This window comes from Martes martes (genome assembly GCF_963455335.1).
Source record: "Martes martes genome assembly, chromosome: 7".
Lineage (NCBI taxonomy): Eukaryota > Metazoa > Chordata > Mammalia > Carnivora > Mustelidae > Martes > Martes martes.
Genome location: NC_137894.1, coordinates 1,947,538 through 1,974,605, shown reverse-complemented (window position 1 = coordinate 1,974,605; position 27,068 = coordinate 1,947,538). Strand labels below are relative to the sequence as shown.

At 55.1% G+C, this 27,068-nt stretch overlaps 1 protein-coding gene and 1 long non-coding RNA gene across 2 annotated transcripts; one reads left to right on the top strand and one right to left on the bottom strand.

Annotated features, from left to right (window-relative positions):
* Positions 1 to 18,581: 18,581 nt before the first annotated feature.
* TLNRD1 (talin rod domain containing 1) lies at positions 18,582 to 22,756 on the bottom strand. The gene has a single exon (XM_080808618.1). It carries the CDS (start codon positions 21,899 to 21,901, stop codon positions 20,813 to 20,815), a length of 1,089 nt encoding a protein of 362 aa, XP_080664744.1. The 5' UTR covers positions 21,902 to 22,756; the 3' UTR covers positions 18,582 to 20,812.
* A 954-nt stretch (positions 22,757 to 23,710) lies between these two features.
* On the top strand, positions 23,711 to 26,021 carry LOC308346397. Its single transcript, XR_013967174.1, has 3 exons — positions 23,711 to 24,059; positions 25,013 to 25,262; positions 25,367 to 26,021. It is a non-coding gene; the product is annotated as an uncharacterized lncRNA (long non-coding RNA).
* The last annotated feature ends 1,047 nt before the right edge of the window (positions 26,022 to 27,068 follow it).

Below are 27,068 nucleotides of genomic sequence, written 5' to 3'. Positions count from 1 at the left end.
GGGCCGGGCGCGCACAGGACAATTTCGAGAAGCCGTGCGTCAGAGCGCTCGGAACACGCTCACCGGGAAGGACGATCTGGTAAGCTCTTTGCAGCATGGCGAGAGGCGGCAGACAGAATTCAGCAAACCCCCTACTTAACGAACATTATGTATTAGACGCTCACATACGAGGTCTGGGGGTGCGCCAGTGGGTGGTGGAATGGATGTATTTTATGTATTGTCAGCAGCAAAACACAGTGGGTTACAAGCGTGTTGTAATCTCTCACGCTTCAGAGAGATCCAGAAAGTGTTTACTGAGTAAAGAGTGATCAATGAGAATTACTTACACAACGCTTATCGTTGCTGATCGGTGCGCTGCGTGTTATCGACAGCCTCAAATTTAGCTCTTTGTCTCAATGAGAGAGACCCGGGGACTGTCGTCTCTGCACCACCCACCTCTTCACTCTGCACGGCCCCGACCCGACCCTCGCATACACAGGCCATTCTCCACCGTTCCCCGGGGCTTGGTTCTTTTCTAACAGCCTGGGCAGAGGCATCAGAGCGGTGGGTCCCCTGGGAACAAATCCCAAATGGAAAGACGAAACCCAAACGGATTTCACGCAAACAGATTTCACTCAATGGAAGGGCTACTCCCCTGACCGCTGGGAAGCCAGGTGTGTTTCAGTCTTTTTCAGGAACTTCTTTATATTGTCACAGATAGAGACGTGGACACGGATACAAATATAGCCGCATGTGTTCATTTCTTCATGCCTGGATACAGAGTATCTGTTCCAGCCACGTGGACCCTAAGTGGTTGTCATGTTCCCTGCTCTTGGAAAAAGCCAGTGCTCGGTGTTTGAAAGGAGCCAACAGCCCGACGAACCCGGGAGCACATTCCCCATGCGTTCAAGGCTCCGACATCGGGTAATTCCAGAGGCCTACTCTCCCCTCTGCTGTTCGACTCAACTCTTTCTCAACCATGGGCCATCCCCTTTTTGTATAAAACTCAAGCGAGGTTTGTGTGGTGGGGAACCAGGAGGCCACAGCCATTCCCTAAGGCCTCGCCGTTCCTCCTCGGGCACCACTCCCCGGATCAGCCCAGAGGTTGACGGTAACACACCCTAACACGAGCGTCTCAATCACGGTGACAATAGAGTCATGCCTGCTTGCATCCATATGACGACGCTAGTAGCAGAATTAACCCATCTCCCACCGGTTACAGGATAAAAGCTCTGTCCCTCCCCCAGCTTTATCCCCAGGCAAGCTAACTGGGGAGGTAGGAACGTGTGAGCCGTCTGGCACGTCCATCACCGCCTCCAGAAAGATCCGAATGCACGTCCTAGACACAGAGCTGAAGTCAGGGAAGAGGACAGCTCGGAGATCACATACTAAGACACTTCCACCGGGAGTTTCGGGAGGGGGAGGATGGCCGCCTCCCGTTGGTCCCCGGGCTGGGCGGGTCTGGGAAGGACGGGGAACACTTCCGGAGAATCAGGGTGTACCGGGCTTTGGGGGGCACCTCAACTGACAGTCCATTGGCGTACACGTGCCTTCGCGTCGGGACTGCGGTCCTCATTTCACAGAAGAGGAGACCGAGCCTCCAGGTCACCAGAGGAAGGATCTGAACCCAGATCTGTTAGACTGCGGAACGCCTTCTTCTCCCCTGTCGCTGTGCTCCTCGAACTGTGCCACGCACACAACTCACCAGGGCACCTTGTGGAAATGCAGGCTCTGATTCAGTGGGTCTTGCCTCGCAGGGAGGAACCGAGAGGCCACGATTCCAGCAAGCTCCCAGGCCGTGTCGCTGCTGCTGGTGTCCAGACCCGCTTGGATAGCAAACCGCACGGGCCGTCACGGCCGCGAGGGCTTCCGCTGAGAATGCTCAAGGGCCCTTGGGGAGAAGGAGCAATCTTGGGGGACGATTGTGATTTCCGTGGACCATGGAACTGGGAGAGGTTTGAGCTAATTTCTCATGGTTCTTGGGGGTAGGGAGGCCTCCTGCTAACATCTGGGCTACATAAGTATTTACTTGTACAGAACACAACCCCTTCCTTTTTTCTAAGATGCAAAGGAGTTTGAAAGTTCCTTTTTTGGTCTGCAGGCCACAGCTTCCCTGGAGAAAGACGACGTCTCCTGCTGGCCATGCTCCTTCCAGAGCTCGATCGGCAGGACCCAGCTCTCCATCCCCCTCCCCCCAGCAAGCAGGGGACATTTCCCTCCGCTGGCCACCAGCCCCCCACCGCCCCACGCCCCTTCCCCACCACATGCTTTCCAAAACGTTAAAATTACAGCCATCATGTGAATTGCTTTGAGAGATGGTGAGAAACGGATTAGTACAGTGGCGTTCATGTCGTAAAACCAGGGAGAAGTCCAAGTTTTCAGGAAAAACAAAAATGTAAAAAACATCTTTTTTTTTTTTTTTTGCACATATTCCAAAAAGAGGGGGAGGAAGGGCAAAGAAAACAGGACCAGGGATCCCCCCCGCCCCTTGCTGAGAGTCTGGGAAAGCTAAAACGACTGTTGGCAGTGCTTGGCCGGGACGGTGTACGGTCCCTCACGACAGCTCCAACGCGCGCCCCAGGACGACGTGAGCAAGTCAGACGCCACTACCGCCTTCTTCCCTGAGGCTCAATGTGAGCTCTGTGTCTCATCTGTCAAGAGCTGCCCCTTGAGCCCCAGCTCTCAGTTTATTTCATGAAATCCAACCCTACCAAGCTCCAAGTGCATCTTTGGGCAGCGTCTGCGTAAGCCTGCGGGTCCTTTCCCGGACACACGCCCAAGACAGGCGTGTGCACGCGGGACTCGAAGATGCGGCGGCCGAGGCTTCCCCGAGAAGCCCGAATCCTGATCGCTCTGAACCGGGAAGGACTCAAGTGTCTACCAGTAATAGACTGGGTGAGTGAATCGTGCTGTATTTATAGAGCGGAACACGCAGGAATGAGTGAACATAACCATCCAACAATACGAACAGATTTCATAACAGAGTGGAGACAAGACTAAAGTAATCTGAGGCTTTGGAAGTCAGAACAGGGACATCCTTGGCAGAAGGGGAGAGGCAGGATGAGGGGACACAGAGGCAAGGGTGTCTGGCGTGCCGGCTGGCTGGGCTCTGTTTCCTGATCCGAGTGTTGGCTGCACCTGTGTTCACTATGCGAGGAGTCGTCAGGGGTCTCCTCACCACCTGTGGTCTTTTCATGTCTATAGGTTACAGCTGAGTAGAAAAATTTGCTTAAAAAAAGAAAAAGCCTAACATTTCCCTCTAAGTCAAAATTTCCTTTCTTTCGATGACATCAAAGCAGCCCTTGGAAGGTGCCCGAATTCTCCTTCCCACACCAGCCTCCCCCACAGTCCCCTAAGTGACAGGCGGTCATCCCCTCCCTGGGCGTATCCTCGCCACTCCCCAGACCAGGGCCTGAGCGCTGGAGCCCCACGGGGAGGTCTGAGGTCGTGGCCTGCTTCCCCCACCCAAGACCTTCTGACAGGACCGTTCCTCTTCTCTGTCTTCACCCGCACCGCTCTTCTCAACGCTGCACTGCCCACACCACTGCCCCAGCACGTGGAGGGTAAGACCAGCTCCCCGCGGCCTGTCAAGTGGCCCGTCCCTCCAACTTAACCCTCGCTGTGCTCCGTGCTGAGCTGATCCTGCAGCCTCCTTGCCTCGGGCCCTTGCTGCGTTTTTCCCCGAACCCTGCGCAGGGGAGATAGCCCAGGTCCCTTCTGCCTGGTCCCTTCTTCCCGGAAGGGCCAACTCAGATTTTCCTTAGACTTCCTGGAGCAGGACTGGACCTTAGCCTCGTCCCCCAGCCCTGGCTGTCCGTTGTCGCCACTCAGGGTGTGCCCCTTGCAGAGAGCTGGAGAGAAAAGTTCCTGAAGGGTTTTTTTTTTTTTTTTTCCACCGAGATACCCAATCCGGTCCCAAAACTTCACAATACACAGAAAGTAAGGTCAGCAGGGAGAAAACTGCCCACGGCCTAACAGAGATGACACGGCGAGAGCATTTCCTTTCCTCCGGCTGCACAATGGAGAAGCTGAGTAATCCCGGAACCACTCAATGACAGGGACTAAGCTCACGGGGTTTTAAGGTCAGCTGAAACTCGACTGCCATATTTGTCCTTCCCCTTGGGCGAAGCCTCTCTGAGAAAACCCTACTTTTCCAGAAAATCAAAGCTGGAGTCAGGGCCCAGGCAGTTCCTGGCTGGCCGGCCTGGGCCGGGTGCTTCTCAGCTCTTCCCCGGGGTCAGGCAGCAGGACGACCGGGGACAGAATGAGGCAATGCTGGCAAGGCAGCCGCCCCGGGGGCCAGCTAGCCTCTGCCCAGTGGCCGCAGGGAGCCGGAGAGGAAGCGAGTCAGCGGAGGCAAGCGGTAATCGGCGTGCGGACAGTGGGAGTCCCAGCCGAGTCTCGGCCCCTGTGCAGATGACCCTCCCCAGAATGTAAGGACAGGCGTCATCCACGAGGCAGGGAAAAGTCCACGACGCGGCTCAGAATGCCCACACCAGCAGCAGGGGCGGGGAGGGTCGGGGGCGGTGTGGGCAAGAGAGTTCCGGCTGCGCCATGCTTTCTCTGGGCGACCTCGGACAAGCTGCTGGAAGCCTCGGGGACCCTGCCTCCCATCCGGAAAACGATGGTACTGATGTCCATGCTTCAGCGCAGCGTGGTACAAAATGAGAATGTCTGCAAAGCGGCAGGCACACAGCAGAGCTCAGGCAAGAGCTCGTGCATTCGACAGGCTTTTGGGGACCCCAGCCACCTTGAGCTTATTAACCCTCGACGTGCAAAACCTCCTCCAGGGGCTCTGCTTCCCGGGGTCCTCTGCACCCGTGCAATGTGACAGGTGCGAGTGAAGACATTATCCCAGGTGGGACGAGCTCCGCAGTGTTGGCTCCAGGAGCAGACTCCTGGAGGGGTTAGTCTCTCCCTAAACCTCTCCCCCTTCACACGGTCTCTTTAGCTGGAATTCCATCAACGTGCTGGGGATCTAGCATCCTCCTTTTCGACAGAAGCTCTTCTGGGAACAGGAAGGGTCTGCTTGAGTCATTCAGAGACTATTGATGATTTAGCAGTCTGCCACTATAAGAGGCTCAGGGTTTGGATCGGGAGTTGGAGGAAGCAGCTAATGCAGGAGCACAGAGCCCTTGGCGGGTGGGGTGGGGGGTCAGCTTGGGCCATCTGGGGCCTTCCCCAGTAGGCCATGGGTAGCGGCCTCCTTCAGAGCATGGACTTTGGGACCACACTGTCCAGGCTTAAATCTAATTCTCATCCCTTAGCAGCCATGACCTTGGGAGAGCTCTTTCGCCTCTTTGGGTCTCAGTCCCCAATCTGTAAAATGGGGATGATGATCTTAAGGTCACGTCATGAAGACGAGATGCTCGGAGCCGGGCCTGGAAGGCAGTAAGCATCACGTTCTTGTTGGCTGTTACTAACAAACTAGGGAACCCGGGACCAGGATACTGAATTACAAGGAAGATGGTGCCAAAGGCAAATTTCTTCCATTTCCAAACTCGAGGTCCGGCCAGAGTCCCTTAAATCATCCCTGTGAACCGGTGACCTACTCTGGGGAAGAGACAAGTTTGGGACAGCAGCAACACCCACTGGGGTTCAGATGGGTGAGGGGAAGCCCTTCCCTTAGACACGTGGCCCCTAAGATTGAAAGCTCTGTGATCACAATTACCCACCTAAAGAAACCTCACAAAATGCCCTTATGCCGACCCTGACCTCCACCTTCAGACTCAAAAGACAAGAATTAGCTTATTTTGCTTTTCTTTGCATTTAGGCTATGACCTCACTTTCCCCGGGACGACACCCTAAAGCAGTTAATGTCGCCTCTTTGAACTTCCAGTTCCTCCTCCGTCAAGCGGGGTTAAACCCTCACCTCCCGCAGCCTGAAAAGGTTTGCATGAAATCACGTGGGTCATGAGTTCGGAGGGGCCTCCCACGGCTTGTGGGTTAGTTACACTGTTACCATTAACGTTCTTTTCCGGTGCCAGACAAGTTTCTCCTCCTTGAAAAAGTTTCTCCTTCCCAGAGCTCTGCGTTCCTGGGCTCCTCTTTGCGGTAAGCCCGGCCCGGCTCCTTCACTGAGAATTCCGCCGGCACCGAGGGGCACCGAGGAGTCCCGGGGCGGACACGGACGGGGCGGCCTCACTGCCTGCCGGCACGTCCCAGGGAAACTGTCCCAGATTGCTGGACGCAATTAGACATTTAAAAAAGGAAAGTATACACTCATGCCTACCCACACCCTCTGAGTATTTAAGGGGCACAGAATGGCACCGCTAGAAACAACCTAATCCGATGACCTCATTTAAAGACGAGAACACCAAGGTCTCTCGAGGACACCTTGCTCAGGGTCACAGAGCAGGGTGAAGGTCAACTCAGATCAGACGACTCCGCCCCTGAATCCCACGGAGCCCTCAGACCTCCTCCTAGGAGTCCAAACCCTGGAAGGTATGTTGGAAACCACTTGTGGAGATAACCATAGTTGTCTTTCTCTCTCTCTCTTTTTTAAAGATTTTATTTATTTATTTGACAGAGAGAAACACCGCAAGAGAAGGAACACAAGCAAGGGGAGTGGGAGAGGGAGAAGCAGGCTTCCTGCCCAACAGGGAGCCCGATGTGGGGCTCAATCCCAGGACTCCGAGATCATGACCTGAGCCAAAGGCAAATGTTTAACGACTGAGCCACCCAGGCGCCCCAGTAGTTGTCTTTCTTGTTGAGGATAGAGCTACTCGTGTTTCTATCTTATTCCCCAACCAGTCTCCGAGCTACTTGAAGGCAGGAACCAAGTTCAATCATTTCTTCACCAATGCCCTGTACTCGCTAGCTGTGTGTTGCTAAGCCTAGAGACATTTTCTGTACAGTAATAAGAGAGCTTAAAATAAACCTGGTCACCTATTTCGACAAATCCATCCAAGTGGGTGATCAGAAATGTGGAGGGAAAAAAGTCATCCGTAAAGATGCCCGTGCAAATACTACTCGTAAAAGTAAACTACTGACAAAACACAACGAAAATGTCTAACTGGGAGGGAGGGAAGGACCAATTACACCGTAGTATACTTATGCGATGGCGTTGGATTGTATTTTAATAACATTTTAATTAAGTTTAACCAAATGGGGGAATGTTAAGTTTAAAAAGCAGGTTACAAAATAATCTTTTTAAACAATGAACTGTGTTAAAGAATATGTGTAGAAAAAAATACTTGGAAGGATACAGGCCAGAAATTCAAGAGGGGTTACCCCTAGGGAGTGGGTCGTAGGGGGATTTCTTTTCCTTAGGACCTTCGGCGTTTTCTAAATTATCTACAGTGGGTCAGCCTTTTACGACAGAAAAAAAAAAGTTACTCTAAAAGCAACAATTGAGAAGCTGCTTTTTGAAAGAGTGTGTGCTTAGGTCCATAGAAGATCTCAGGGTACTGAGGAATTATTATTGTGACAGAGAAGTTTATTTTTGCCCAAAAGCTACCTGCTGGTCTATCTCAGCCGCAGATCCCCGTACAATGAGGGCACGTGACGACTTCTGACCAGTCACCTGTGTCCCAGAGCACTCGGTGCCATCTCCAGGCTAAATCAACCACAAACGAGCAGGCTAGCTCTCCCTTGCTGCAGGCACAGAGACCGCGCATTCTGGAGGGTGTAGACAGCACCAGCCGTGGTACCGGGCTGACTGCGTGGACCAGAGTGCTCCGTTCTCCGCACCCGCCCCTTCATTTCACGCTGGACTTGCCGCATGAGCAGTAACCTTCTCTGATTAGCTCACTCCGATCGCCGGAACTCAATCCGGTACCTGGTCCGGTGGTTCTCAAATTTGGCTGATGACTTGAGGCTCGGTTTAAATCCCAGTGCCTGAGGTGTGCCAGGCGGTTGAGTCAGCCGCTCGGGGGGGGGGGGGCAGGTCCCAAGCATCAGTGAATCTAGCATGTGGCCAAGGCTGAGAATCTGGGGCCTGCTCTAGGGGTTCTCAAAGTGTGGCCCCAACCAGCCGCACCAGCAGACCTTGGAACTTTCTAGAAGGGTACATTTGCAGGCCCCACCCCAGACCCATTGACTCAGAAACTCCAGGGGTAGGTCCCAAGTTGTGTCTAGTAAGTCAGCCCTCCAGGTCATCCCAAGGCGTGCTCAAGTTTGAGAACCACGGTCCTGGTTCTCTTGGCCTTGAGTGATACTGTCATAGTAACTCCTGTCGCTTGATTAAGGACAGGCTTCTTAATAAAGTTAGGAAAAGGCATATTATAACGAGACACAGTACAGCTCCTGAAAATGCCTCTTTGCTTGGATTCACCTTCAAAAGTATTTTTACATCTGCTTTTCCAAAAATGATTGCGCTAACTCACACACATTGTGAAAGAGACACCATAGGAATCCAAACACGTCATGGGCGGGCAGGGCCAGCGGCTCTCAGACCTGGATGTTCTGGAGCACACGGTCATTTTGCGTCTAATGTGGGAAGGACCAAAATAAGACGAAGGACCCATTCTCCAACGCGATGATACTTTGAAAAATTACAACAACTACCAGCTGACATGTTGTTTTTATAAGATGACATTTTAACCAAATAAAGAAGGATCGAATCTCAGAAAAAAGAAAGTCCATGAAGGTCTCCGTCAGGGATCTTACATCTCACCATCTCTTTTTTCCCTTTTGCTCTGACTGGTGAAACGTCTGTCACAGACAGGCTCTGGTCCTCAGCCAGCAAGCCACTGATCTGGGTGACAATTAAGGCCGGCGTTCGATTCCCCAGGACGTTACGTAATACCCAAAGCCTTCCAAAACGCACCAGAACTGAAACTTCCAGGCACTGCTGTAACCTTCAGCACCAAATTGTTACAACTCACAAATATTTCCTCGTCCCTCGGGAGCTCTGTGCCCTGCAGGCTGGGAGGTTTAGCTCCTCCCATCCTCAGCCTGACTCTGCTATTTCCCAGTCTTCAGTCCTGAGCACAATGACAGGCCACAGCATGTCCTTAAGAATGGTCATAAGGAAGCCCCTATTTAAAAAGACAGAAGCCAGGGCCAGCCTGACTCACGCTTCCCCCAGGGTGACCCCACCAGCACTCAGAGCAACAAAGTGCTTCTCTCCTAAGGGGCAAGGGACCGGGCACAATCTCCATAATTTTTTGTCACATTCACTTATGAGTTGGCGGACTGCCTGGGAACCAACTAGGACATCCTCCCTTTGGGGGCGGGCGAGGCCTGAAATCAGTGCTCTGGAACAAGGTTATTAGTACAAAGGCAGAGGGCATGCCAGCTGACCAATTTCAGCTGGCCTCGGGTCCAGGTTTCTCTTCCAGTATGTTTTGCCCCAGAAAACCCTAACGCTGAGCCTGGCGGGACAGGGCTCCTGGAACGCGGCTTCTGCTCTAGGAGCGTTTGTTCTCTGAGCGGCGAGAGTGGGTCCTCTTTTCAACCATCCACGCCCCGCAGAACAGGTTTCTGGGAGCCTCGGATTGGCTCCTGGCACACTGAGGAGGACACATAGGAAGTCCGCTGTCGGATGGGGTCAGGCAGTGAGTGGAGAAAGCGCTCCCCTAGGGGACGTTAAAGGCAGTGTTGTTCCAAGAGGTCCGGGAGCTGGTTCCAGCTGCCATGAGCTAATCTCTTCGGACAGGAAGCATTTCGGGGAGCATCTGGGGAGAGGCAGGGAGGTGCAAAGACGAGGGGGCAGAGTTTACCTCTCACACCTGCATTTTTGACCCCAGGGGAGTGGTGATCCCTCCTCGGGCCGGCAAAACAGGGCCCTATATGGTGTCTCTGAGCCCCGACGCAAGTTTGTGGGTGTGCTTAGAGGGGCCGTGAAAACCATTATTCTTTTCCTCGAGGATTTCTTTCAAATCACAGGGTGAGAGAAGCCGGGTGGTCCCAAGCAAGGCCCCCAGCCACGCCCCAGGGCCGCCAGCCTCCACCAAAGCCCTTCGGGTCCCTTGTCACATCACCAGAAGGGGACATGAGCAACTCCTTTCGGTTTTTGTGGAACTTATTAAGGCCATTCCCCGTGGCCATGGGAACTCTATCTGCTTGTTACTCCATTGAAACCGGAATGTCGGGGCTGGAAGGAAAGTTAAATAATTAAGTAGATATAATGCCTTTGTTTAAAACAATGCCTTTAATTTGATAAGATAACCATAATCTTATATTTTTAGGTAGTGTCAACAATTAAAGGCAAGAAAAAAAAAAAGCAAGAAAAACAAGTTTAGTGAAACTATTCCAACCGTAGGGATGAGATAGAAATCGAGCCCAGGGGCCCCAGTGCCTGCTTGCTGGGAGCTGGGCCTCTGGAGGGTTTTCATTCTCATCTCCCCCCGCGATTTTAGCAGAGCCCCGCTCCTCGCCCCCGAGGCTCCGGCTTCTTGCCTCCACTCCCAGGAGCCCCGGCGCGCTCAGCCCAGAGCTCAGCTCCCGGACGCTATTACAACCCAAACCTGATTATGGAAAGTCATGAGTAATTTTTGGATTATAACAATTATGGGACTGAAAGCCAGGACTCCCTCCCTCGGTGAATTCTCACACCGGCTTCAAGGGCTCCCCAGGGAGGACGGTTCTCAGTCAGCTTGTGGGAAAAAGCCTCCCTTCCCCGGCTGGTGCTCCGTTTCCACCTCGCCTCTGGGTCCACCACCACCCCGAGGAGGCTGAGGAGAATCACCACCAAACCGCCCTCCAGTCCCACAGGTGAGGCCCCAAGGAAATGAGAGCACCCGAGAGAAGAAAGTTCGGTCCGGCAAGGGCCCCTCAAGGATCTCCCTTGGAATCCACCCAAATTTCTGGAAAGTCTTCAAAGAACCAGATGGGTCAGAACAGTGCCATCCTGTAGCACTGAGAGCCCCTCCTAGGCCCCTAGACTCTGTTGGAGCTCAAGGGGTTAATAGTTGTTCAGGCGGATGAGACAGACATTCCCATGGAAGCCAGCAAAGTCCCGTGGAGAGCGAGGAGGTCCACTGTGTTGGGGCACGGCTGGGGCTGGGGCCGTGGGAGGTGAGGGCCACAGGCCCATCGAGGCCTGGTGCTGGCCTCTCGGTGCCCAGTCCAGAAGCATGTTGTTGGAACTCAATGAATGCACCGAAATACTGATTACCGGAAGTTGCAATCCGGGCCTGGCTTTGCTGTACCAAAGGCACGGGGAGGGAGAGGATGAGAGCCCGCTGTGGGCGTGTGACCCAGGCTCCAGCCCAGGGGGTCTCATTACAGACCGTGTCCAGGTGAAGGCCAGCGAGGACCCGGGCTAGGGCCTGCACAGGGCAGCCGGGGCGAGGGGCAGGAGCCGAAGGCCCTAGAAAGGAGAACGGGAGAGGACGCGGTAACGGGGACCCTACATTTGTTCGTCCAGTAACGGGGACCCTACATTTGTTCGTCCAGAAATTTTCATTGGGGCTTAGTGTGTGAGGCGACTGCGTTAGTCACTAGAGAGAAAGAGAACTCGACCTCCCGAAAACGATAGAGACGGGGCCATGGAGAAGTAAACAGAGAGTTATAACAACGTAAGTGCTACCGGCACGGAAGTACTGGGTGCTCTAGGGACCGCGGGAGAAGCTGTCACCCAGGCTGAGGAGTGGGGGGCAGCAGGGGGGAGCAGGGTGCAGGAGGAGGGGTCCAAGGGACGCGCCCCGTGCTAAAGCCTGGAGGTCAAGTGGGCGCGCGACAATGGAAGGAAGTCTGCAGGTGTGACTTGGGCCGGAATGTACTTCGCGGGGGGTTGTGAGACACCAGACGAGCGGGAAGCGCCTCCACCGGCGGTCTGGCTTTCATCCTAAAGTCAGTGGGGCCGCCGTGGACCTTGGGCAGATAACAAAGATGCTTGCGTTCTAGAAACTCAAGTGCCGGTCACTTGGCAGAGCAGAGGTCGATCTTCCGCAAGCAGCCTCCCGGATACCAGGGTCACGCAGCGGGTGGGAGACCCCTTGTCCGTGTGACCGGCTCTCCCTGACACTCGACAAGGGAACACTGGGCATGCGGGGCCCCATATAATTGGCCCAAGAGGGGCTCAGTCTAATGGCTCATGGCAGGCTCAAGGGGAAACCCCCCCCCCGAAACTATCCTACGAGTGAGGTTAAAAATAACAGGTTTGGAGAACCCTGCAACCTTAAAGGGCAGACAGGTTCCATCCTAGACATTCCTTCTTGTCGTCATCTCGCGGGTGAGGACGCTGGGCTCCAACAGGCAGACCCTGGTTCTCGACTGCACCCACTGCTTGCTGGCTTTGCGACCCAGGGTGGCTGGTCCCAGGGAGCATCCTCCTCTATCAAATGGGAGCACTCTCACACCTTGAAGGGGTTGCTCTGAGGACGAGGACACAACGTAAAGTTCCTCCCATACGCCACAGGGGCTCAAAAATGCCAACTGTTGCTTTTCTTCCACTCAACAAACGTGCGTCGAGCACGCTGGCCACCGGCTAGGGATGACAGTGATGGGAAATTCCGATTCTTGCCTGGGAAGGCTCCCAGTCCATCGGCATCGGCCAGCCCGCGCTCCCACGGCGGGCATCTTCAAGGGTCCCAGCTGCACTCCTGGTGGTCCACGGGACCCGGCAGCCCGGCCCAGGAGCGCTCTGCAGGTAAGCTGTCCTCACTGGCCGCACGCGGGTCTCCTGACCCGAGGCCAGGCAAACAACCTGAATGGGGGGGGCGGTGGACGGGGCAGGGAGGAAAGCTGCTGCCTGGAGGGCAGACCCAGTCCGGTCGCAGCCCTACACGCTGCATCAACGCGATTCAAAATTAATGAGTGAAAAGAAAACGACCCCCGGGCCTTGGAATCAAGCCCACTCTTTAAGGCACCTGAAGTTCCTACATCTGAACACTTCCCTCCAGCCACCCAGAAAAGAGATTCAGTGAAACCCCTCGTTAAATCACACGCATTCACCCAGCACAAAGGGTAGGAAAGACCAGTTCTGAGGCCAACAGCCTTCCTGGGCACCAAACAGATCCAATTTGATCAAATCTAGGAACTACAAGGTCCCCAAAAGCCAAAGACCCAGACTAGAGTGTCCTCGTGAACATGAAATTCTGGTGCTCATCCGTGTCTCTCCTCATTTGTCCTACCACCTGTGCTACCCTCGAAGCTCACCTCCACGGTGCCAGCTCCTCGCACCGAATCAGCCTTACGAAAAATGTCTGTTGGAAACCGCCGGAAAATCTAGGGGGGAGGCTCCTGAAATCTCAGTGTCCCGAGGCCGTGTCAGGTAATCAATGCCCTGTACTCTGTGTGGCCCTCGGGACCCCATTCTCTTCTCAGCCAGAAAGCAATGAGCCCCAAGAACAACGTAGAAGGAGCATTTGGGGTCAGGCAAGCAGGAAGTCCTTCAAAAAGTCCATACGAACTCCCGACACTGCAGCATTCACTTCTCAAACCACGAAGATGGTAGAAACATCCAGGCTCTCGGCTCTGCAATCTGACGATCCATACAAGTAGAAACCATATGGAATTTCACGGACACGCCTACATGGGAGAAGATCAAGTAGACTTTCATGCGTAACATACATGAAGGACCTTTTCCTGTGGCATTTGGAGTGAATGATCCTCGTCGGTCCAAGAAGGAATCGGCCCCCGTGAGCCTAAGGCCATTTACCATACCCAAAGGGGAAGGCACCCTGGGAAGTCGTGGTGGGGCTCACTCACTCCTCCTGGCGTCCCGAGAGCTCTCTGAAAGCCACGCGTTACCAGACCTGCATTTTTCGCGAGGGAACGCAGAGGTAACACAGAAGGATGGCGCACCCAGAAAACACCTCTGTCGGAAGACCGCGTCTCAAGTCGATTTTGAGGACAACAAAGGATGGAACTTCTTAGGATTGTTGCTAAAAATATCCGTGTGGCTTTGAGTCATTCCTCCTAAATACGCAGATACGAAGAACATGCCTAAGACTGTCCCTGACGCCTAGTAAGCGTTTGCTAAATCAGAAATGTTTCACCATCAGACTTGCCAAGCCTGACACTGTTCTAGGCCCAACTAAAAATATAATGTCAGTATCAGCCTGCTTGACACTCTGTGATGGCCCTCATCGGTAATCTGCAGGGCTCTCACGGTGTTCCCCAGCTGCCCGGGGTCAAGAAGCCCTATCGAAGTCCAGAATGGCCCGTGTTTCTGGAAACACGTGGGCAAGAAGCTTTGGGTGAGCTCCAGAGAAAGGTGTTAGAACGGAACCACCTAAAAGAATGCCTCTTTAAAACTTCAGTTCTGGGTGTACTGTCGGTGCAAAAACTCCTCTATTTTTGTCCTACATGATCAGAGACGTGGGGGCTGAGCCAGACTGGGTTCAGAGCCGTGTCTCGGGGACTCTCCCCGGTCACGAGCCACATCGGACTCACGGCCAGAGTGCGGACTCCACTTAAAGAGCTGTTATCTTGGAAGATGTGGGGCGGTAAAGTGTCCGTCGTCGAGACGGGTGACGTACGAGATGATCTCTTGTCGGTTCAGCGGACAACGGTCCACACCATCGCTGACACGAAATGCCCACACACCTTACAAATTAGATTCCAAGTGATAAGACCAGAGTTATATTTACACGTTTCGACCTATCTTTACGACGGGACTTGTAAGAGAAAGAACGGGCAGGGAGAACCTGGCCTCCAAGGTGGTTTTGAGGAAATCTTTATACCAAAATCCTATCCATAGGGGGGAGCTCGGATGGCTTGCGGTTAATTTTAGAACAGGAAGCAGAAGGTCATCTCACTAAAAGCTAAGCTACGGCGGCAAGGGTGTCAGTCAGCACTGAGTGGACCAGGTTCCCTACAGCGCATCTCGCATTTCTGGAGGCGAGACGTCGGTCGGGGTCTCCAAAAAAGTTGACTGATGGGGCATCTGGCTGGCTCTGTCGGCGGAGCCTGACTCGATCTCAGGGTCCTGAGTTCGAGCCCTACACTGGCATAGAGTTTCCTTAAAATAAAACGCTCTTAAAAAAAAAAAAACAACAAAACTGACTGATAATATAAGCAAGGCAATTAATTAGTGATTTTTCACTTGATCGGTGTCCTGAGTACCGCCTGAAATCCAGGCAAAGGAGAACAAAGTCAGAAACCATGAACCCTTAGTCGGTGCCCGAACTTCCAGGAGTGCTCAGGGCGGCACACTCGGTAACTGAGTACCAAGCATATCCATGTCCCTTCTGAAACAGGATTTTAAAAGCTCCCTGTCTGTGCCCAGCTTCTGCATCACGCAAATACATGTAGCTGTGAATACTTAAAAGTTGAACATCGGCAAGTGGGTTCCTTTTTTTTAAGTGGGTTCATTTTTAAAATATGCTAGCAAATCTAAACGAGCATTCAAATTCCTCCCTGGACTCTGAAATGTTTGACTGTCATTGTGGTTTTAAGGACTTCATGCGCGCCGCCTGGGTGGCTGAGTGGTTAAGCGTCTGCCTACGGCTCTGGTCATGATCTCGGGGTCCTGGGATGGAGCCCCGCATCAGACTCCCTGCTCCGTGGGAAGCCTGCTTCTCCCTCCCCCACTCCCCCTATTTGTGTTCCCTCTCTCACTGTGTCTTTCTGTCAAATAATAAGTAAAATCTTAAAAAAAAGAAAAAGAACTTAATGCAATGTTTCGGGGAGTCTGGGCAGGTGGGCCACCCAGCTTAACAGAGGAAGAGGCTGGGCCGTGCTCTTTATCTCAGGGACATCCTGGAGCCCATCGCAGGGTATCTGCTGGGTCAGATGAAGGGGTGGGGGGTGGCGGCAAGATTATTGGGGGAAACTGACTTTAACACAAAGGGTCTGAGATCATACTCCCGGTGACCTCATGGAGTGGGGTCGTCAGTGGAGCCTATCACAGCCTCACACGTCGTAGGAATTCATCGTACATAACTCTCACAATGGGAGAACGGAAGCACAGACGCTTACATGACACGCACAGTAAGAGCCGCCTACCTTGCCCAAGGCTGCTCTAAGGACCCAGTTACATAACACACACGAACATCCTAACCCTAACCGCCTGAGCTCCCACAGTCAAGAACGGCCCACGGCCTCTACCCTTGTCTCCTACAACAGTGCTTCTCGAAGTTAATGTGCCCAGAAACCACCTGGAGACCTTGCCCAAGAGCAGAGGCCCACCCAGTAGGTCTGGGTTGGGGCCAAGACTGTGCTATCCCCCCCACTCCTGGGCAATGCTCCCTTGTGGGGACGGAAGCTCTGAGAGATCGTCCCAATTCTCGGGGCATGACTGCCATGAGGGACCTACTTCCTGAGTGTCTTGTAGACTTACTTGGTCATCCCACAAGTCTGCCTGCCTCATTGGGTTCTGAATCGAGTCCTTGAAATTCAGTAGCAAAGCGCTCTTTCTCGGACAGTCCGAGAAGGAAGGGGTTGAGGGTGTCTGTCCGTCCCGTGTTTGAGGACAAGAGACAACAACGTGCATGAGTACGGAGAGCTAACTGGCCAGTCCACTACTCTGTGACTTTGGCTCATCTCAAAGGGGGCTGGAGGGGGCGGACTCTGTCCTTGTCAACACACCCAGGCAAAAGAAAAACCTGCTCGTTCCAAACTAGCAGGAGAGACTACATTATCTTCTCAATCTGAAGAAAAGGGCTCAAAAGACCCAGGAGGGGAAGAAACAAACAAACAAACAAACAAACAAAAAAACACCTGAGCAAACAAGAAAGTTGCGGAAATGCTGGTGCTCCCGCCTGGGGTCGCCTGGGTTCGGCCAGGAAGAAAAGGAAGCCAGCAGCTCTCCAGGGCGGGCACGCCTCAGCATCACCGGGCTGGACAAAATTCAGACCGCTCTGCCCCCGGAGTTTCAGATCGATCAGGCCTGGGGTAGGGCCCAGAGTCTACGCCCAGAGTCTACGCAGGGGGAGACACTGTGGCTCACAGGTCGCTGTGCCCCCCGCCCCCCAGGGCTCAGCACGGTGCCTGGTACACACCGCTGGTCCCCAGCAAGGATTTACCGAACCAATGCCCGTTCTCACTTTCCCTTCCAGAAATGATTTACTCCTTGTGTACAGATACTTGCCGCAAGCATCTTATACATGCGCTCACTTCAAGAACCCACCACACGTGTCCCAGGCACGCTAGCCCCTGGCCTAAAGGCTGTACCGTTAAATGAAATCAACGCCTATCGAGGACACCGTATCACCCTTTTCCCCCTACCTGGACAGCCAGTCTCTCAGCCTTCTCTACCACTAAAATGGAAACAGACAATTCACCTGCCCAAAGGACCGTAGAAAGAAAGACCTGCCTAGGTTAAAAACAGGCCAATTCAATTCACACATACTCATGTAAAAAAAAAAAATTTTTTTTTTTAATCAAGACAAGAATTTGCCAGGAGTGCTCACGAATGTCTGTGTCCGCCCTGGAAACCCAGAGATGGTGCTGGACACCAGAGGACCAAGCTGTGGTCCCACGGCAGAAAGCATAGGGAAGGCTGCAGAGCTCTCCCCCGACTCCGAGCTCGGTACCAAGCAGAACCCAGAAGGGGCAGTGGCAGACGTCTTTCAAAATCTCTGCCTGATCTGCACGTTACCATAGTCACATTCATTCTGAAAAACAGGTGTTTCTGTTAAAATTAGCTGTTTCAAACTGTCAAGTGCTTTAGCTCCCTATGCCAGGTTTAAAAAGAAAAGGCTCACAAAATAACCAGTCAGACGTAACTGATGCTTCCACAGTCATAGTCTTTAGATTTTTTTTGAGAAACATGACCCTAAATTAGAAATAAAAACTCAGGTGGCAAGGAGGATGGGGGAGGGAAGAACACACACACACACACACACACACACAACACACACACAAACACACACACCCCTTCTACATTTCCCAAAATCAACCCATAACGAATAAGAGAAAAAGGCCAAGTTTAAAGCAGCTAAGGAAAGACAGAGCTCTTTTCTAGTGAAGTCTTGTGTTTGAAAGCCTTTTGTCCCATTTACTTGGGTTCACTGTCATAAATAATGGCTTTCGTTCCACAACTTAGCCGTAATGATTTCCTTCTCTCCTGACCAAAGGAAGGTTTTCGACATCCCCAGTCAGGATGGTGCCCATTAAGCCTAAGTCAGAAAACTCGCCCTAGGAAATCAAAAGAGCCTAAAGATTGAGGTCTTAAATTAACTCTAATATGGTTTAATTAAAAAAAAAAAAAAGAATCAGGCCTGATTTTATTCCTGGAACTTAGTATCTCTGCTGACCTTATTAAGCCCCGTGAAATAGGTCTGAGATGCTCCTTTTTAAAAATCAGGGCTATTTCAAAAACAAGTTTAGCCAGCTGGTGCACTAGAAGCTAAAATGTCAAATAAAATGTCAAAGGCCTGGGCCCAGACCCCTTGCCTAGCGAAGCAACGTAGATACACAGAAATGTTATACACGCCTCACTCTGGTCTCCTCCGCCCTGCTGAACAAAGTACAAGAATCCATTCCAAGCCACCTGCTGGAAGAAAAATCCTACACTTAATCCTAGAGACAGAGGCAGGGGGAGAAGGATGTTAAAACACCACGGAAACTTTTAACAACTTCAGAGGACAGAGAGTTTGAAAATTACAAGTCAGTATCTTTAATATACAGAAGTGTAAAGAGCCACGATTGGTTGGCTAAGACAAAAAAAGTTTCAAAATTAATTTGGTGGCAAGCTAGTTAACTTCATCCAAGTAGATAAGGAAAACGAATTTTTTTCTCTTTCTTTCTTTTTTTTTTTTGGCATGCACTGTCCCAAAAATTGCTTCTGCAGAAGGAATGAGTCCAAGGAACAAGTGGCAATCATTTTCGTCTTAATCAAACACCAAATTTACAGATTCCCGGCCCTAATTTTATTTTACTTTGTTCCTTTTGGTTTACTCTTTGTGATCTATGTAGGCTAAAGGAACATCTATAATTAGAAACTCTCCATATAACTACTTATGTATATCCAATAAATAAAAGGAACGAATCCTAAATGCAAGCATGATTGTCATTGGCACGTGGGTTACGTTTCCTCCCCCCAAATAGTTTCCGAATCTGACTGACCCAGACTAAAGGGTTGGGGGGTAGAGGCAGAAACATTCTCAAGGTCATTGTCATTTTTTAAATTAAAAATTTGATTTTTTTTTAATCTGCCAGGCCCTAGGAGAGAAACAACAGCTCCCTTGACTGTTTCTAAGAAATGTATGTACACTACCGCTTTAAGACTTTTCCAAACATCAAATTCAGAGCAGCTCCCCGATCCTACTCTTACCCAACACAGGTTTAAAGATGCTTTCATGTTGAATATGATGTTCTTGTAACAAACAGAGCTATTCGAGTAAAACAGTCAATAGGACTTTCTAACATGTCACAGTGAAAAACGCCTTCTTCTCAGAGCCTCGGGAACTACCAAGGTTCAGGCACAACAGATCGGAAGAATTGTGAACTGAGCAAATTTAAAGCCTGTTTGGGTTTTTATCCACGTGGCTCTCCCAGGGCAAGCCCTGCGAAGAAGAATGTTATACCTCCAGCGGGAAAACGTCCCAAACTTAACAAGTTTCGGTAAAACCATACACTTCTCTCTCCCCAATTTTCTTTTTTAACTGTCTGCAGAAAGGACAAACTCCCTTAAAATAACTCCAAACGTCAGTTAACAAAGCCTTCTTCCAATATGAAACCAACCAGGGCAGATCTTAGATCAAGGTCACGGAAATCAGCCCTTTGCCTGCAACTACGCTGTGGCTCTAGAAAGTTCCTACCACTTTCCAGAACAGCTCTCCCTCTCTTAAACAGTCTGGAACCCTGCAAACGTCTTCCTACAATCATGAGCAACTGGGTCCTGTGTGAAGAGACCTGCCTACATAAAAGAGGCCGCAAAGTCTCCTGAAGCTCCTTGCTATAGTCCAGTTTCCAGCTCCAGTGACCAGATCCCCTGACCTGGCAAGGGTGGGGTACCACGCAGGATTAGGAAGAGCCCGAATCTGAAAGAGACAGGCGGAATACGAATCAGACCTCGGTCAGCCTGACCCTCTGTCCATCAGGACAGACAGCGGTGGGACCCAGAGAGGGGGCTGAAGTACTTTCCGGGAGAAACCAGAGGCAAGACCAAACCCCACTCGCCAGCCCAACCCCCCTGCACTGTACCTACTGCCAATCATTCCCCTGGCACCTCTCCAAGGACAGTGTTCTCCAATTCTAGGCTGCTGCGGAGAGATCACCCTCGAGGAAAAAAGGGAGACAGGGCTAAGGCGGGGAGACACTGCTACCCCTTCCAGGGACCCATGCAGCATGCAACATTATTACAATTATTGAAAATCAACAATAATTGCAAAGGGCCATCTGAGAAACATAACATTTTAATAAATGAAATAAATACTCCAGTACATGCAAGGTAAAAACTTGACATGGGGGTGGGGGGGTGGGCAAGGGCAGGGGGGAATCACTCTATAGTGTAAATTAAAAAATAAAACACACACTCACAGTAGCTTTTCCCCCCATTTGCAAATCACATGGCAAAGTCATACTCTTTCCACACCAAGTATACGCCTAATCCAACACGATTGCTTTAAAATAAAAAAAAATACAAAAAAAAAAAGGTAGCTACATCCATGTCTAAGGAGTGAAAACTGAGGTAACCTTTCTTTTAATTAGGAAAAAACAGAAAACAGAAAGAAAAAAAAAAGAACCCAAAAAGAAACAAACCCATGACCTCCTTCCTGCCCAATTGGTAAGAAAATTTAGTGGAGGAACTCCAGAAGAGGGGCTGGGGCGGGGTGCCACCTCCGGGTCCCCGCCGGGTGTGCGTCGGTGGGCAGCGGGTCCCCCCGCGCCCGCGAGTGTCGTCGGAGCGCACGGCCCCGCTCTCTGGAAGGTTCCGCTGGAGCATCTGACGTGGAGGGGGGCTCCCCCGGGGATTTCTTTGGTATACATGGAGAGGGGCAGAGAGTAAGCATCCTCCTCTGGTCTGGGGGCGGAGAAAGAAGGGGGGCGGGTGCTAATTCACAGAATTGGAATTCACTGGCGGTAAAGTCCTGGGCGAAGACCTCTCCCGTAAAGCCTGAGATAGCAGGGTGCAGCCTTCAGACACGGCGCAGGCCGAGTTCCTCAGCCTCTCCCTGTGGTCCGACATCTTGGCGCCCCCGTCGGGGTGCTGCGCCAGATCCCTGAGGCACTGGGTCAGGAGCACGCAGGCCGACACCACGCTCATGGCGCCGCCCAGGATGGCGGTCTGCACCGCCTTGCCCTCGGCGCTCACGGCCGCCGCGCGACCCAGGAACTGCGGCTCGGTGGCGAAGCCCACCAGGGCGCTCACGGCCTGCACCAGCGGCCCGCTGAAGAGCGCGCAGCGGCTGCGGGCCAGCTCGCTGGGCGCCGCCTTCACCTCGCGCACGCAGGCCAGCAGCGCCGACGCGCTCGTGCTCATGCACTTGACGCCCAGCTTGAACTGCTCGCGGGAGAAGCGGTCCCGGGACTTGTCGCTGGCCAGGGCGCACGCGTCCGTCAGGAACTTGAGGTTGCGCGACAGGCCCTGCGACACCTCCAGCAGCAGCTGCGGCGTCAGGTCGGCCAGCGGGGTGGCGCGCAGCACGGCGCAGCCCTGCTCCACCTCGTGGCGGCAGCGCGTCACGCGGTAGCGGTCCACCAGGCCCGGCTGCGCGGGCTGCGCGCCCGGCGTGGCCACGGCCGCCAGGTAGGCCGCGTGGGCGGAGCACTCGGTCAGCGACACCACCAGGTCGCCCAGCTCCACCAGGCTGTCCCCGGCCTCCCCGAAGCGGCCCATGTTGAGCTGGCTCTGCACGTCGTGGGTGAGGATGGAGAGCCCCTTGGTGCGCGCGATGATCGTGTCCCGGCACTGCTCGAAGGACTCGGCCCCGGCGCAGGAGGAGGCGGGGCCCTCGAAGAGCACGGGCCGCGCCTCGCTCGACAGCAGCAGCAGGTCGGCCACCAGCTGCATCTTGCCTTTGCAGTGGTCGCAGACGGACACCAGCCTCTTCCGCGGCTGCGAGCAGGCCCCGCCGACGGCGCTCGCAGGAGCCGGAGAAGCCGCCTCGCCGGTGGGCTTCCCAGCGCTGCCGCTAGCCATCGCGCCCGGGGGGCACTGGCATGCCGCTGGGGAGCCCGCTACCGCCGCCGCTGCCGCTGCCACTGCCGCCGCCCCCGCGGCCGTCGCGACTCAGCTGGCCAGGGCCGCGGTGCCTTCCCCGCACCATCATGCCATCCACCGCGCCGGGCGGAGGGCACTGGGCTGCTGCGGCTGCCGGAGCCCGAGCGGCGGCGGCGCGGGGCGGGCCCGGGGGCCGGGGGACGCAGGAGGCTCTTCGGGGCGCGGGGAGGGGCTGCAGCGTTCGGCCTCCTGGAGGGCTTGCAGGAACCATGAACCGGGCGCAGCGAACTCACGGGGCGCGCTCCTCGCCGCCGGGCTGCCAGGAAAGTCCCTTCTGCTGGGCCGCCGCCGCCGCCGCCGCCGCCTTCCTGGGCATGGCCCGGCCGGGCCGGAGCGGGAGGGCGGGAGGGGGGAGCTGGGAGTTGTCCTTCCTTCCTTCCTTTCTTTGAAATCAAAATCCCTTCCTCGGGGAGGAGCGCGGGCGGCGGCGCGGGCGGGCTCCGCTGTCAGCCACCCCGGGCTCGGCGGCGCACGTGGGCTTCAGGCGCCCTGACCCCGCCGGGCGGCACTCGCCTGCGACGGCGGCCGGGGCTGGCGCCGCGGGGCGCGCATCTCCTGCCCCCCGCTCTCGGGAAGCGGCGCCGGCGGCGGCAGAGCCGAGGGTGTGGCCGCTGCTGGCGGCCGCGCCGAGTCAGAGTCGGGCGGGAGGCGGCACCGATTGCGCACAGCGGCCGCCCCGCTCGCGCGCTCGCCCGCCCGCCACGCCCGGGCGCGCCGGCCACCGCGGCCGCCCCTTCCCGCCCCGCCGGCTCACAGCGCGCGGCCCGGCGCCGAGGCGGCACGCCCTCCCCGACCGCGCGCCCCAGGGCCGGCCGCTGGCCGCGGGCGCGAGTCCATCCCGGTCGCCGGTCGCCTGGGGCCCGCGGCGGCTCAGCTCCCCCCGAGACCCCGGGCCCTGCGCGCCGCACGCCCGGCGCGCGTCTCCCGGCGGCCGCGCCAACTCAGAAGGTCCCCGCGGCGCGGCGGCCACCCGCCCGGGCGCCGGCCCCTGCCATCTTCGTCAGCCTCCAACTTCCGAGCGAGCCGCGGAGACGGAAGGGAAGGGCGGGGGCCGAGAGGCGGAGGGGAAGACGCCCGCCCCCTCGCCCCGCGCGCCCGCTGCTCGGCGCGGGCCCTGGGTGCGCCGCCGCCCGCCGGGGCCGCCCGAGCCGCCCCTCCCCGCGTCCGCGCCTCGCCCCCGGGCCCGCCGCCGCCGCCGCCCGGCCGTCCCCTCCCCGGAGCCTATAGAAATCTTTTGTGTGGCGTCACCGCCTTTCGTTTAAATCCCGCTTCCTCCTCTCGCCCTTCCTCCCGCCCCCTCCGCCGCTCCCGGATGCTTGCGCGATGCGCTGCTCCTCCCCCGGGAAGCTGGGCGGCGGCGTCCCCCGCCGCCGCCCAGCGCGGAGCCGCGGGCGCGGGCCGGGGGTCCCGCGGGGGGCGGGCGGGGCTGGGGGCCGCCCTGGGCGCACGGCCCCGGGCGGGGGGGCGCGGGGGCGCGGGGCGCAGCCTCCGGCGGCCTCGCGGGGACCCCGAGCCGGACCCGGGCTCCGCGCTCCCTCCCCGCCCCGCGAGCCGGCCTGGAAGGGGACCGTTTCTGCCCCGAAGGGAGGAGGACGCTGCCCCCCGTGCCCGGGCGGCGTGCCGGGGGCCGCTCTGCGCCTTCTGCGGGACCCGGGCGGGTTCGCCAGCCCTCGCCCTGCCCTGCCCTTTGTTGTGCGTGGCCCTCGTCCGCGGGGGTGGGGGGGGGGTAGATTCTGCAGGGTTGTGTGGGCCGAGGAGAGCACTTGCTAGGGAGTCGGAAGAGCCGGCTCGGGGCCCCTTCTGTGCTTGGAGCGCGGGCTTTGAACCACACTTCCTGGGGCCGACCTTTCCTCCAGCCGTCCAGTTCTGTGACCTTGTGCAAGCCCTCCCCCAAGGGTCCGCCGCCTCCTCTCCAGGTCAGACTGTGGGCCCTGGCTGCTCGCGTCCCGGCTCGGGAGCGGTAGCGGGGAGAATCAGGAGCCTCGGTCCGCGGGCTTTCTCGTAACTTGAGTGTCTTCCGCTCGGCCGCGGTGGGATCAGAGTGGCCACTGTCCACGAAGAGGAGCAGCCTTTGGAGGTAAACCCCGCTGTCCGGTTTTACACAGAAGAAACTGATCCGCGGATGCCTCCAGCGCCTTCCTAAGGCCGGGAGGAGAGCCGATGGCCCGGCCAGGAGCCCGCTCCCGACCTCTTTTCGTTGTACCCAGACGGTGCCCTTCGGGAAGCGGTTGAAGCACCTGGGCCTCCTCCCCTTGTGGGGGGGGAGCACCTCTTCGTCCAGAAACAGGCCCCTCCAGGTGCCCAGCACCAGCGGGGTGTGTCCGCCAACGGAAATGTTTGTTCCTCTGTCCCTTCCTTGGACCCACGGTCACCTTTTTTTTCAGCCAGCCGGTTACTGTCACTTGTTACTAAGATGACCTTGCAACTTCCATCCAAACTGAGACCACTCTGAGAGGGAATTATAGAATATGCTATCAAAAAGTTAACCAGGAAAAACAAATACAGACCTGAATGGGTAGTCACCCGACTTAGAACAGAGAGTGTCCTTGGATATTTCTAGAATCTAGACGAACCCACTTGTTTTGCAGCCAGGGCCAATAAAACAGACGGTTTTCTCAGCAAGCAGTGGTTACGTAGGGTTAATCCCTTTTAGTTTTCTGTGATCGGAAACCGGGTGGACTGATCAAGCTCTTTCTGTGGTAACCCAGGAAAGCACCCTACTCTTACGTAGCTCCAAAAAACATATTAGGACAAGTCAAACCCCTCCCGCCGTTCCTGGTGGATTCATGAAACTGTTCTAGGATTGGGATTTTTCCCCAAAGCTACTTGGAACCGGGGGGGTGGGGGAGGGCTGTTTCCCTTCTATATATGCGTCTTCTCTTTGCTGGACACCTTGTACCCCCTTGAGGAACTGGTCACACATAGAAGGTTCCACTATGTTTGCATTAGCTTTAAAAGCTGATAGGATTATTTTCTTGGTGTCTCCTCCTACCCAGGCCCACCCTGGGACTGCCTCCGCCTTCTTTTCAGGTTACCTGACTTTCTGCCGTGGCCCATTCACACTGGACACCTACCGTGTAGCAGCCCCTACACTAGGCACCCACGGTTACAGCGAAGTAACGAAGTCCTCGAAAGGGTAGAGCCCAGAGGGGCAACACAGCCACACAAGCAAGTCGTCACAACGTCGTCCCTGGCATGGTGACCCCACGGAGGAAAGGAGCTGCCTCAGAGATAGTGGGGCGCACAGAACAGGCCAGGGGCAAGTGGGCGGGGTCACGTGGTCAGTTGTGATCAATGAAATGGGAGGGAAGTGATGTGCCTGCCTTTCAGCCAAGGGAACGCAAAGCAGATCTGGGGTTCTCCATCTCTCTTCCCCTGCTCCAGGCGCCCGGGAGACGGTTCCAGAGGGTGCAGCTCCAAGACGGTGGGGCCTCCGGAAGCCCAGGGGCTGGAGAGCACCGTGCACTGACCTGTAGGGGACGTGCGACAGGAGCCAGGCCGGAGCCCCGCGTCACACCGCAGACCCTCGGTGGTTTGTCGCTGTAGCATATGGCGGTCCAGCTAAGTTAACAGAAGGCGGCCGTGTGTGCCTCTCAAGTCCCTGGAATGCGGGCTTCCTCTTTAGAAACCGCACTCGTTACCCCTTCCGACCCTCTCTGAAAATGTAACGTGAACCCAAGGCACTGTGCGGAGTATTTTTCGTTATAGTGGAGATGGGGTGAGAGAAGCTGCTAACGGGGGCTGAAGGGCTGGGGCGGACGGTGGAGGGAGCAGACAAGCGGAAGCCGGGGCCCAGAGGACAGAGCGCGGCCCCTGGAGAACGTATTCTCAGTGCCCGGCCTGGCTTCGTGGACATTTAACAAAGAAAGGAGCCCGACGCTGAAAGAGAGCTGGTTTAGGGTTCGGGGAGGCGAGCTGGGACGGACAGGTTGGGCCAGCCGGGATTGGGGAAATAGGCTTTCCCTCCTTTCTCGCTTATTCTAGAAGGTGTATCCACCCCCTGGACTTTGAGCAGGTATAAAATAGTGGTATGAACACTATTTGGGTTTGGCTTTTCTTTTTTTCTTTTTTGAATTGTGGCTCTATATGCCTTCCATAAAACTTTCCATCTTGGCCATTTCTCCGAGCTTAGCTATGGCTCAGCGGAAGCGCCCACCACCCCCACGGCCTCACCCAGCTTGTCGCCTTGCTCTCTGGTGTATCTTGTTCCCAGCCCATAAGAACACCTAGGGAGGGCCTCACCCATCCCTCCCACATGCTCCCCATCCGCCTGCCCGCACTCCTTCCCTCTGGCCTGTCTCTCTGTTCATCTGAAGCTGAGTATGAGCGAGGCGGGTGTGCGTGCCGCTAACCAGGAGAGGCACACGTGAGCACCCAGCTCCCAAGATCTGGGAGATCTGGAATGTTCTGTCTAGCTCATCAGAGATCCCTACGTAGAAGTGGAGGTTGCTTTCATGGGTAAATTCTCCACCTCCTCTCCCTACTGATAAAGGATCTCGAGAGGTACTTTCCAGAATTCTGCAGGGCAGAAAAGATAAATGCCAAGATCCAGGCTTCAACTCCCTGAATCGAGTTCCTAACGCTGATCATGCCCAGTTCTTTTTCTGTCTCTCAGGGTGCCCAGCACCTAGTAAGTCAGCAACTATGGATTGCCTAGTGGTCTCCCTCCACATGGAGACTCCCTGACCCCCAGACAGACTCTCGGGCACTTCTGCTCCTGGTGTGCCCAATGCATAGAGTGGCCCTGAGCACGGGGTACTCTCTCCCCGCAACCCCGGCCCCTCTTTAAGGACGAGGACTTGATCTGTCCCCCCTTCCCCCCACACCCAATGCACTGTGTGGTCATCAATAAATTTTGTGGAAGCGATAAAAAAATGAATTAACCTGTTTGCCATTCTCTGTAAGAAAGGCATGCTTTCGTTGAACCCAAATCCTGCTGGCCACAGCTGTTGCTCAGTCGTGGACACAAAGTCACGGACGTTCACCATCCCACAGCAGGGACACGGCCCGTGGGTGTGGTCAGGATTTACAGCTCACGGCTCTAGGGTTGAAGAGTAGGCCTGAGGCCTATTCGCTTAGCAAGTGT